Below are 13,022 nucleotides of genomic sequence, written 5' to 3'. Positions count from 1 at the left end.
TGACCATTGATTCACAATCTTCTTATCACTAGGTGTTTCTTAAAATTCTGTGAAAGTTGATAGCACAGTTTGTTTAGTCATGGAAACTAAACTTGAGTGATTTGGTACAATAACTTGTGGTTAGTAGTTGCTTCTAGTGGAGAGAAGAAACCCTACATGTTTCATACATGCATATAGTTCAGTAGCACCTTAGTTTACGTGTTTTTAGTAAGAATATAAGAGAATAGGAGAAGCTTTAGAGTGAATATAAATAATATGGTATAATTATCATATAGCTGCTGTTTGTGTTGGACTCTGAGGGTGTCTATCCTTTTATTTAAATTGAGTAGTCAGTATCTTGTTAATAGATGAATGTAAGATGCATTTTTTTTTGTTATTGTCATTACAGGTTTTGGAAAGTGACCATGAAGACTGAAGAAGTTACATTTTTAACATGATACCTGAAGTTAATGACTGCCTCCAACGTTTTCTTGAAAATTAAATATGACTTAGAAGTGTCAAAAGTTTATGATGTCATCAGTTTCGACAGAAAGCAAACTCCAGCAGGCTGTCAGCCTGAAGGGAGTTGACCCAGAAACATGCATGATTGTGTTTAAGAACCACTGGGCACAGGTAATAAATGACCTCCACCTCCTCTGCTGGTCTCAGTACCCCCCCACCCCCAGCTTCTGCCATATTGAGCCAAGATTTCCTACTCAGTGACAGCTAGCTGGCTTTCTAGAAACCAACTGACTTTTCAGTCAATAGAAAAGTCAGTTTTTCCTTCTGATTTCCTATAGTATGTATCTATTTAAAAACACTTTTCCCAAGGGACTTGCTTATGAAGCATTTACTATGTACTCTGTTGAGTACTTCAAATGCTGTATATCATCTAATCTTCCTCAGAAACCAATAAGGCACTTAGTAGAGAAAGGAGAAGTTTGCAGGTTACATGACTGTCTGGAGGTTCTTCAGTCAGCGAATTACCAATTACTTCAATCCCTTGAGTCTAAAGTCCATGGGTCTGACGTCAGCACTCTGCCATTGTCAGGCCTGTGGACTCCATACAATGTAAGGAGAGCTGTCTGGCTATGCCCGAGTCTTCATCTTCTTGACTAAGCACATTAGTTTTTATGGATGATTCATTCATTGACTTCTCTGTGGCTCTTCTCTGATCTGCTGGTGTGGATAATTAAGGGTTGAATGTTTAGAAAATTTACCAGCCTGCCCCTTTCCTCAGGGAGCTTGCGGGTAGTAAAATAAACAAAATTGGTATTCTTTACTACTTGTCCAATGTTATTCTCCCCAGGTGAGCTGGTAAGTGGCTATTTATGTGACAGTTTTTTAATGACTACCAGGTTCCTTCCTGTGTCTGGAAACAACACATGGGTTAAAGCCCTGAGCCTGTAAATCACAGCAATTATAGGGGACACAGTTTAGATCAAAAGGGGCAAAATCAATTCTGCTTCTGGATTGTTCGCGCCTCAGAGTTGCTTTTCACTATCCAGTGGAAAGCTCCCATGACTTGTTTCTGCTCTCCCATTACTCCGAGTTATTGTTCAGATTTTAATGGATTTACTGTGGGCATTGAGGACACCTCTGCTATAGTGAAGGAAAGGAAGTAATTCTGGGTTATTCTTGATAATTAGATAACTGCCTTTGGCTTTGCACTTTTTAAAGCATTTTAAAGCCATGGCTCCAGAGTCGGCTAGTGAACCCTGAGAGATGTGGCCAGCAGTCCTCAGGAGGCCTGCTTCTATCTTTACCTGTGTGAATCATTCATTAGTTTGTGCTTATACCAGGTGCAATGTATCTGTGTGTTACCACATGCTTGTCTATTTGATTTACTTAATTATTGATCCCCGTTTTTGAGTGCACCACCACACTGGTGCCGTTTTCAGCTCACCTTTCATTTGGCTGACAGAGTCTACCTTTGGAAGGTGAAATCTTTGCTCTGAGGTCCGCTGTGTTTGTATATAGTACAGTTGACTGTTAACATTCCTTATGAGGTTACCATGATGGGATTCACTTGGCTTTCAGCATTGCTCTTAGAGACACAGACACACCACTGACCTCTTGACTCTGTGTAGGTAGATCATCCACCCTGCTCAGTCCTGTCTCTTTCTCCAAAGCAGTTGGACTGCTCCTGGAATGTCCTGTGCCAGGAACGTGTCTATCTTTTTTTTTTTCCCATGTTGTTGAGGGTAAATATTGGTCCCAGAATCCTATTAGTCATTTCCATATCTGGCATGAATGGCTTCAGCATTATCAGACACTGTGGGTTATCTGAAGCACAATGCAGGTGCTTAGCACCCTCCTGTTGAAATAAATTGAGAATATCTTGTCAGAGGGAATGATGTTAGTCATTAAACAATTTCCTTTATAAAGGGTGAGCCCGTCTTATGATAGTTCAGCAATTCCCTTAACTTTGGTTGGATTTGTTTTTTTTAAGAATGAAAGAAAAGACCTTTTTATCAATCTCTTTAAACTTAGCTTTTCCTTCTAAATAAATCCGGAAAAATGCCCTCAGTCGCTGTTGGCAGAGGCTCTGGGGACCTTCCTATCAACTGTTTGAATGAAATACTGGTTGAGAAATAAATGCATGTGGGTATCTAAGTGGCTAGCTTCCCGTAGAGGCTGAGTTAGCCAGCAGTTCAAGTGCATCCCTGGAGCATCCTAGGTGGTACAGCGACAGGAATTAAGTCAAGAGATGGAGCTGTTCTGGGCGGGAGTGGTGAAGAAAGTCAAAGTGTGGGCAGTTTGGCTGTGGAAGAAGTTCTGATGTCAGAGGAAGGGAACATTTGAAGAGGGACATTGGTAATAGATGCTCAGCTTTGACACTTTTCTTGGTGAAAAAGAAGGTAGGGAAGGCAAAAAATTGAGGGTAAGGTAGAGCTGTGGGCTGGGAGTGAGTCCTTCAGCTGTCAGGACTGGCTGGTGCGCTTTCCTCTCTGGACTTGCATACCTTGGCTCCTCACCATAGCTTCTCCTGCTGGGGTGGCTGAAAGCACACTCAGGAGAAACAAGCTGAACTCTGACGTGCATACCTCTGTACCTGCTGTGACTACAGCCCCCCAACTCCCCCGAGGCAACCAAGATAGCCCGAGAGGCCTCTAGGAAATGCCACATTGTATTTACTGGAGTGTGCCACTAACCACTCAGTACAATACTTTTGTATGCCGTAAATTAGGAAAAATGAAGGCAGCGAAAGTCTGCACTATCTAGAATTCATCTTTGTTAGGATACTTCAGTATAAATTCAACATAACTGACATGCATTTGACAGGCTCCGTTGTACTATTTATGAGTTGCTTCTGTGGCAGAGCTTGAGTTACAGAGCTAACATGGACACAGAGAGAAGTGTGACTGCTTTCTGTCTTGGCCTCTGCTGTCAGGGGCAACTAGTTCTACAACTAGCTGGGCTCATATCCAAGGCAGTCCGTCATTCCAGGGGTGAGGCCTTGAGTGGCATAGTAGTACACTTGAATTGCCAAAATCCCCGGGGCATGATGGCATGACAGAAGGGTGCTCCATAGACACCCAGGAGTGGCCTCCTTTCTAATAGTGACGTGGAGAATGTAGGCTTAGGAACTTGGGCCTGGCCCATGCTTCCTCTCACCATCTTGATTGGTGGTCTTGTGTCTTAAGTCACCAGAACAGTAGACCTAAAATCCAGATCTATCTGCTGTCCCTCTAGTTGGACTTTCCAGTGGCATATGCCCACCCGCAGGCCAGGATGGCACAGACAGTTCCTTAGATCCTAGCTTCTGTGACTCCGGAATTGAAGTTGCTTGGCATTCCTGTCCACCATCATCCTTGGCAAATGTCCTGAAGTTTCACGCCTCTGTGCCTGAAGTACTTGCTGCTCTTTCTGCTTGAGTATTCCTCCATCTGGTTAAATGCTGCTTTCTACAGGACTCATTTGGGACCTCATTTCCTCTGGACACTGTCCCAGCTCTCTTTCATGTTTTCACTCTGTGCCCACCATCACCACAAGCTTTCTTTTACTGTTCCATCAGACTCTTTACATTACAGTGGTATATGTAACATCTTCTCCCCAACATCATTGCGAAGCTGGTCAATATCAGAGGCTATTAGCGATGCATTTGTGTTTCTAGTTCCCATAACAGAGTATAGCATGTTGTAGTATAACATATCTCAATAAACTGCTGAAAAGCAAGGCAGGGACTAAGAAACACAACTTTAGAAGACCCAGGCAATTTAGGAAGCCACTTTAAACATGCATTAATTGTAAACCACTGTATAATATGCTTCCAGGAGGAACTTTGGACTTACCTTCAGGGATAAGGACAGTATGTACTTGTGTTAGATTTTTATAGTCATTTACAAAAACAATTTATCGTATGGCAGGTTATTGTCTTTATCTCATTGCTATCTTTGCATTTTCTCAATGGAAGAGGTCCAAATGGAAGGAATCACTGACCTACCCGATAATCAATTGCTCAAGTAAACTGGCTGGTAAATTAAACCACCTACCTGCTGGTCGCTTTTCATGACATGCTTTTCCTTTGTGACTACATGGACCTTGTAATAGTTATTGTGTCCTTTTTTTTGTTTTTAATCAGGAGAAGGGGGTGGCAATTGGAGGAAGCTAGACAAGGTAGTGTATGTCTGTATGTCTGTATTCCTAGTACTTTAGCAGCAGGAGCAGGGAGATCACGAGTTCACCGTCAGATTAGGCTAGTGAGTGAGTCCCAGGATAGACTGGCCTACAGAGCAAGACCCTGTCTCAAAAAATAAGCAACAAAAGAAAAAATGCATCTCCATTTATCTAAAAAACAATCTAGGTCTCCTTTTTACCAAAACTTCTGTACTCCAAGAAAGCTGTTTTTAAAGACTTTTTTTTTTTTTTGGTTTATTTTATAGCATGCTTTGTGACTGTATGGACCTTTTTCTATTTTTGATATACAGAGGAAATAAGTTCTTAAAAATTAGAGAAAGCTGGGCATGATGGGATATGTCTATAATGCTAGCCCTTGGGTAGTGGAGGCAGGAGGATCATGAATTTAAGGCCAGCCTGGACTAATAGTGAGACCCTGTGCAAGCAAGGAAGGAAATGTCAGGAACATATAATTGTTACAGTAACAATGCTTGAGAAAGAAAGTACAGTGGCTTTTCTTTTTCATCTTGAAAAGGGATGGTAGTGAGAAAAAAAATGGAGGCATGTAGTTTTTTTTTTTTTCTTTTTTGAGGTCCAATATCTTTCTAGTGAAAACTAAAGGGTGGGTTTTAGGTCTAGTACACAGTGTAGAGCTCTGAGTCCCCTGACTCCATTAAAGAGATAGAGAACACAGTGCATGGATTTGACATGCATATCTGCATTTTTATTTCTTGCTCTGTTTAGCTTTGCTTTTGGTGTGCATCTTGTCATGGACTAAATGACAGAGAACACTGAAAGCCTTGGGGAGACAGAAAGTTTAGAAAGCTCTGATTAATCTTCTGAATATCTTAGAAAATTGATGTCCACCAACATTTTAAGCACTTACGTTTCTTTCCAGCTTTACGAGCGGCCTTAAACTTGACAGCTGAAAGCGGACAAAAGCCATACTTCTTAAAAGAGTACCAGCAGCTGATGCTCTGGACCCTGTAGTATGCAACTGTTGCATACTCACCAATAAATCTGATTTGTGGTATGGCTGAGGCTAATGTTCTGTTCAGTATTTTTACTTAGATCCTTCTTCCTGTGTTCTTTTCATAGCTCTTATTTATCTTTAATTTTTTTTTTTTTAAAAAAGGTTTTATTAACAAGAGTCCTGGCTGGGTTATTGTGAGCTTGACACAAGTCAGAGTTATTTGGGAAGAGGGCCTCACAATTGAGTAAATGCCCCTGTAAGACTTGTCTGTAGGCAACTCTCTAGTGCCTTTTCTTAATTAGTGATTGATGTAGGAAGGCTCACTCGTTATGGGCAGTGCTACTCCTGGACCTGGTCCTGGCTTGTATAAGAAAGCAAGTCATGTGGAGCAAGTCAGTAAGCAGCACTCCTCCATGGCTTCTGGATCAGCTCCTGCTTCCAGGTTCTTCCCTTGACTTCCTTCCCTGACTTTGGATGGTATACTACACATTGCCAGGTGAAATTACCCTTTTCCTCCCCAAGTTGCATATAGTCATGGTAATTTGTTTTTTAAGACTGCAACAGAACCCCTAAGACAGTGTGTATTAAGTATACATAATCATGAATTTCATATATGTAGTATCATGTGTTTTTATCTTATTCACTTCTCACTAACCTGTTTCGTTCTCCTCTCACTCCTCTTGACCCCTCCAGAAAGAAACGTTTTTTTGAATAAACCTGACAGTGACGTAAACAAATAACTAGAAAGCATTAGCAGGCACTTTATGTCCACTTAACAGCACAACAGTAGCAGTTTCCCTGGTAGGGGTAGGGCCTGTGTCTTCACTTTTTGTTGTTTTGAACAAGGTCTCATGTAGCTGACATTGGCTTTGAACTCTGTCCTCCTGCCTCTACCTCTCAAGTGTTGGGGTTATAGGTGTGTATGACCACACCCTGTCTTTATCATATTTTAAAATCCCAGATTCAGACAAGTCTGTGCAGCTGCTGGCTAGAGCTGATTTTATGCAATTGGAGTAAGTAAACATATTTTACAAGAGGATTATAGTTTTAGTATTAAAGAAATAAAGCCAGGCATGGTGGCACATGCTTATAATTCCAGCTACCCAAGAAGACTGCAAATTCAAGATCAGCTTGGGCTGCATAGCAAGTTCAAGGCCAGCCCAGGCAACTTAGATTTTGTCTTAAAGGCCAAAACAAGCAGAAGCCACAACAAAACAAAAGACTGAGGTCCTAGCTTTAGTGGTAGAGTGCTTGCCCAGGGCAAGACAAGGCCCTGAGTTCACTCCTGTTCTGAAAATAAGGAAAGACAGACGGACATGTGTAGAAGGAATCTTAAAAGTTCTTATTAATAAAATCAAACCCGAGGCCAGTTATTGGGGTGAACCCTGGAAGATCAGAGCCAGAACAAGCCACAGCTATCTCACCTTGCCAATTCCTCAGCTGCTCTTGTTTCCTCAGACTGGAAGCTTCTGTGTCCTCATCCCAATGGCTCTCAGCTGAACTGCTGCTAGAAGCCCGAAAGCTTAACCAGCCAAATGCTTCTCTAGCCAAATGCCTCTAGTTTCTGGTCCTCACGCCTTATATATCTTTCTGCTTTCTACCACCACTCTCTGGGATTAAAGGCTGGCTTTCTGGGATTATAGGCGTGTGTCACCATGCTTGGCTGTTTCCAATGTGGCCTTGAACTCACAGAGATCCAGAGGGATTTCTGTCTCTGGAATGCTAGGATTAAAGGTGTGTGCTATCACTGCCTAACTAGTGGCTTTTCTGTTCTCTCACCCCAGATAAGTTTATTAAGGTACACAATATTTTGGGGAACACAATACCACCACAGACATGAAGGAAGGAGAGAGGGAGGGAAGGAGGGAAAAGTGGAGGGAGGAAAGAAGGAAGGAAGGGAGGAGAGAGGAAAAGAAGGAAGGAGAGAGGAAGGAAGGAAGGAAGGAAGGAAGGAAGGAAGGAAGGAAGGAAGGAAGGAAGGAAGGAAGGAAGGAAGGTGGGTGGGCAGGAAGGAAGGAGAGAGGGAGGGAGGGAAAGATGGAGAAAGCGAGAGAGAAAGAGAGAGAGGGGGAGGGAGGGAGGGAGGGAGAGAGAGGAAGGAAGAAAGGAAGTCAGGCAGGCATCGGGTGGGCAAACAGGCGGGCTGGCAGGAGGGCAGGCAGGCAGCAGGCTTGCTTTTGACCCTGGTAAGACCTTGTAGGGATAGGTACTCAAGAAATGTCCCAGTGGAAAGGCTCATCCATTAAGTGATGACAAGGATGCAGTGGAAACCTAACTTCTGCGGTAGTTATCTGGTACACACAGTAGCATTTGGTCCACGACAGTTAATCCTCCCTCCCTTTCTGTGCACTGGAAAGGGTTGCTTAGTAACTTGAGTCTTTCCAGAGTTGCCACTTTAAACCAGCATTCCAAAACTTTTGGAACTGTGAATTTTCTTCATGTGGCTTTCTTGAAATAAGTAAGCTCCAGCCAAAGTCATGTGATCACCTGTGTCAGGAAGGCATAGACCAATGGTATGACTGGATTGAAGCAAGTCTCTTGGCATTTATCCCAAGGGATGATCCCTTGTTAGTGTGAGGTAAAATGATGTGATTAATGTGGACTTCTCCTTTGTTTCCTGTTTAGACTTTATCACCCTTTAATATGCAAGCCCATTACCACTAACTGATGAGGCCTATTAGAGACCAATGGTAGGGACATCTGATATTCCTTATGAAAGAACTAGACTGTTTTTAATTGTATCCTTAATATCACTCCTACTTAAAGGTCAAATGGCTTTGAAATTAGGTTAAATTTAGCTGTTTTGATCTGATGGCAATTTGAAAGCCATTGTTCATACTGTTCATTTTGTGTTTACTTTTAAATTATATTAATTTATACATGGAACTAAGTATGATCCCGGCTCATTCATATTCCACAAACACCCCCCCCCCACACACACACATGCCCTCTAGAGATGAAAAACACGCCTAGTTGTGATTATCAATACATTTATTATTTTTAACCGAACTGGCTTGCTTCATGAATGTGGGCTTTTATCATGTGCCAATTAGTTTATTAAATATGATTTTCAGCTTAGTACAGTGGACTTGTTTTGTAAAGGAAATGTTTACAAAGTATACTTTGTTTGCTTTTAGTCTCTCTCCTGCTGTGGCTCTTCCAGCCTTCTTAGTTGAGTTTTTCCTTCTGGTTGGAGTGCCCAAGACGGATGGTAAACACCCGAGAAGAGACTTGCTTGAGTAACACAGCAGATAGGCACAGAGGGCCGAGCCCGCAGGAGGCACTGTGTGCGGCCTCACCGCTCACCAGTCTGGAAGGTTAGAATCAGTGTAGTGGGTAAACGAGGCAGCGAGCAGAGAAACCAGAAACAGAAAATAGGAGGGCTTAAGAGCAGTCCCATGAAGATAGGGCACAGAAGGAAAAGATAAGGAAAGGCCACGTCACTCCAGAAGTCAGTCTGCAGCAGCTGAAGGGATGCGGCAGTTTGGATAGAAGCTCTTTGGCATTTCAGTGCATACTGAGTTCCTGCCCAGAAGCTTCCAAGGCTCCTGCTAGGGTGGGAGCCAGTCCCAGGTGTGGCCTCAGAACCACCCTGAAAAGCAGATTATAGGTATGTCTGCTGGCGAGGGAGGGAAGGCAAGGGAAGGGCCTGGGAAGGGCCCACTGAGAAGCAAGGCTCAGGATTTGTCATAACCTGGGCACAAAGGCAGCCAGCACTTGCTAAGCTTGGGTGCTCTGTGACTCAGAGCACAGCCTTGGTTATAACACACCCATTTCCCATGCAGTAAGACTACTGGCCAGGGGTGCGAGTGAGTAAAAGGCTTCCAGGGTATCTCTCCCTTCCAGGTCAACAAACCCTTCGTCTCTGTGGATTATTAAAATCCTGCTCTCAGGTTTCTCTGCCAGCTTCCTCAGAAAACTATAGAAAGGAGCTGCTCTGAGGAGGCTAACTTACTGGATTTAAAAGCTGCTAAACAGGGCTAGAGATGGCTCCATACTCTTGCGGAGGACCAGAAGTCAGTTCCTAGTACCCCCATCAGGTAGCTCACAAGTGCCTGTAACTTTGACTCTAGGGGATTTGACACCTGACCTCCACAGGTACCTACTTGCACATTCACATACCTACATAGACATCGAATTTTAAAAACCAAAAGGGGCTACGCAGTTTTTATTCTGTCCTAAAATTCTCTGTTCTCCTCCCTCCCTCCCTCTTTCCTTCCCTCTCAAAAAACGGGGTCTCTTTATGTAGCTATGGCTAGTTTGGAACTCATTGAACTCATCAGAGATCGCCTGCCTTTGCCTCCAAAGTGCTGGGATTAAAGGTGTGTGCCACCACTGCCTTGTAGTTTTTTTTTTTTTTTTTTAACTCTTTAGGGGCCCACAACCCAGCTCCCAAATAAATCACACACGGAGACTTACTCTTACTTATGAATGATCGGCCTTAGCTTTACTTATTTCTAGCCAGCTTTCCTTAAATTATCCCATCTACCTTTTGCCTCTGCACTTTTACCTTTCTTTATTCTCTATGTCTTTCTTTCCTTCTTACTCCATTGCTGGCTGGGTGGCTGGGTGGCTGGGTGGCTGGCCTCTGGCATCCTCCTCTCTGTCTCCTTTTCTCAATCCCCCTTCTTTGCCATCTCTCTCATTTATCCTCTCTCCCTGCCAGCCCCACCTATTTCTCTCTCCTGCCTAGCTCTTTATTAGACCATCAGGTGTTTTAGACAGGCAAAGTAACACAGCTTCACAGAGTTAAACAAATGCAACATAAAAGAATGCAACTCATCTTTGCGTCATTAAAAAATATTCCACAGCATAAATGATTGTAACATATCTTAAAATAATATTTCACAACAATGCCCAGCTCAGTTCTTTTTTAAAGATGTCTTCTAATAGGACTGGGAATGTAGCTCAGTAGTGGAGTTCTTGAACTGGAATCAATAATATATATAAATACAGGTTAATTAGTGAGAAGAAACTGAGTTGTGGTTGTATAGATTGTTTGGCTGTATATTGCACAAGTACATTACATATACAATAAATATTTGCCTAAACATGTATAAATGTATATCCTCATTTATAAATTTATATTGCTTAGGCATTCTAGAGAATTGGATTTTCAGTAATTGACTTATCTCAGTATTTTCCTCTTTTTTAGACATTAATACAAAAAGCTTTTTTACTTTCATTTTTTTACTTATAGTCTGAGTTTACAGCAAGGAACTAACTGATCTTAAAATTTCATTTATCTTTGTCCCTTCCTCTACCTTCCCTCCTCTCTTGTTTCGATAGACAGGATCTTACTGTATACTTCCTGCTGGCCTTGAACTGTGACCCACTTTCCGAGTGCTGGGATTGCAGGCATGAACTGTGACCCACGTTCCGAGTGCTGGGATTACAGGCATGAACTGTGATCCATGTTCCGAGTGCTGGGATTACAGGCATGTGCTACTTTGCCCAGCCTCAGTTTGCTTTTCTTAAATTTTTTTCTGATTTATTTATGCATATGAGTATGTACTTGCATGTCTATGTGTGTGCATCCTGTGTGTACCTGGTGTCTGCACAAGGCAGCAGAGGGTGCTTGACTCCCTGGGACTGGCGTTACAGAGGGCTGTGAGCTGCCGTGTGAGTTTAGGGAAGTGAACCTGGATCCTTGGCAAGAGCAGCCAGTGCTCTTACCTGATGAGCCAGCTCTCCAGGCCCGTGTTTGCCTTTTAGTAAATTATTTTATATATATCACACACACACACACAATTTGTGTGTGATAATATGATTCACTTACATTACAGTAGTTATATTGTATGGTGATGTATTTTTGTTGTAATTCTCTTATTGTTGACCATCTGGGTCATTAGTATTTTTATTTCTCATTATTGGAAAAGTGTGTTGGCACAAGCATTTTAGGCATTTCCCCTCAAATCAGATTAGTAAAAGGGCAAGAACAATTTCATAACTGTTGTTACACATTGATGGATTATTTTTTTTAGAAAGACTGAGGTGATTTGGTGTGTCACTCCCTGTATATAAAGCAGTCTCAGTTTTAGACAGTCTGCACAGTCTGAGCAGAGTGAGGAATGTAATCACGTTTTACCTGGAGGCCTAGCTGTAAATATAGTTCTCACAGGTCGATTCAACACATGCACTTTGAAATCTTAGCACTGACAAAGCACACGCTGATTTGTCCTTCAGAATGCAGAACCTTCAAGGTAGGGCCTTTGGGGGCCGGAGAGCGTTTGGTGTTGAAGTCAAAGCCCCTTTAGGAGCAGTGTGTTACTGTGTTCCTCTCTGTAGATGCTCTCCAAGCAAGCTCAGCTAGGCCTGCAGGAAATCCTGCGGCACCCGAGAACATGTAGGAGAGCAAGTGCTCTCAGGAGGTATGTGGCAAGAGGATGTCCAGTGGCTGCCTTGTGGCCACCAGTCCACGGGCCATATATTGTTTGGGTAGCCACTCAAGCAATGCCCTTCCTCATGAAAAAATGTCAACTCAAAAGTGGGGTCACTTTTTCCTTTATGAAGCAGTATTATCAACTTTATGATGAAAATTGATAGAGATCACAGATAATATGGAGATGCATTCATTCTGTCAGGATATATGTACCTGATCCACAAAGATTCCTTTCTCATGCTTTTGACAGGTGAGAAATGGAGACCTTTTCCTGACAAATAGTTTCCCTGATTGCTCATGCATGCTGACATGACACCATGTATTTGCCAGCTTCCCCAACAACTCAAAAAAACTGTTAGGTAAATACAGAACATGTAACAACACGACATAGAACTGGGCCGGGAGGGAACTGCCAAAGGCAAACATTGCTTTATATGCTGTTCAGAAAGGCAAACAGAAGCGGAGATAGAGTCGTTGATAAAATGTCAGGTGGTTTAAAAAACACCAGGTGGAGTGTTTTAAGGGGAGTGAATTGAATGGGATTATCATCAATAATGTCACTCTAAGGTAAATGGAAATTAAGATATAAAATGGTTTAAATTTCCAGGCACCCAAGTAGAAGTATTGGTGGCCAGAGTGAGGTCAGAAACTTCAGATTCTGAAGGAAGGAAGGGAAATAGACCAAGGATGTGGCATGACCTATACAACAGATACTGAATAAAATGTATTTACCTTAGCCATGGGTTAGGTGGTGTCTAATTTTGTTTCATTAACTATTTTTATCACTATGTCCAAAGCTTTTGTATCACTCCAAACTTAAGAAATTTACTTTGTAATTGACTATCTCAGAGAGGTATTTACTTATTTATTTTGGCTTAAAGATCAAGATGCTCGGACTCCAGAGTTTGGGTCCTGTGTCTATGCCTACTGTTAGAATTGACTCTGCTTGCGCTAGGCCTGCAGTTTCTCACTTTGCATTTATTGCTCCCATTGCTGTGCTGGCGTCGAGGCTGCCACTCCAAGTGGAGAAGTGAGGCAGAGTGTTTATCAAGAGCGTGGGAGGAGTTA

General features: G+C 42.5%; 1 protein-coding gene across 10 annotated transcripts in view; it reads left to right on the top strand.

Annotated features, from left to right (window-relative positions):
* The window catches only part of Fhip1a (FHF complex subunit HOOK interacting protein 1A), a 236,394-nt gene that overhangs the window by 140,265 nt on the left and 83,107 nt on the right, over positions 1–13,022 (top strand). For all 10 annotated transcript variants that reach the window (XM_076574338.1, XM_042279223.2, XM_076574340.1 and 7 more), the window contains one exon: positions 389–612. In XM_076574338.1, the coding sequence (XP_076430453.1) occupies positions 508–612 (105 nt within the window). In that variant the 5' untranslated portion in view covers positions 389–507. The remainder of the gene's footprint in view (positions 1–388; positions 613–13,022) is intronic.

This window comes from Peromyscus maniculatus, chromosome 6, assembly GCF_049852395.1.
Source record: "Peromyscus maniculatus bairdii isolate BWxNUB_F1_BW_parent chromosome 6, HU_Pman_BW_mat_3.1, whole genome shotgun sequence".
NCBI lineage: Eukaryota > Metazoa > Chordata > Mammalia > Rodentia > Cricetidae > Peromyscus > Peromyscus maniculatus.
The sequence above is the reverse complement of the archived record's forward strand: the minus strand, read 5'-3'. Positions and strand labels throughout refer to the sequence as shown.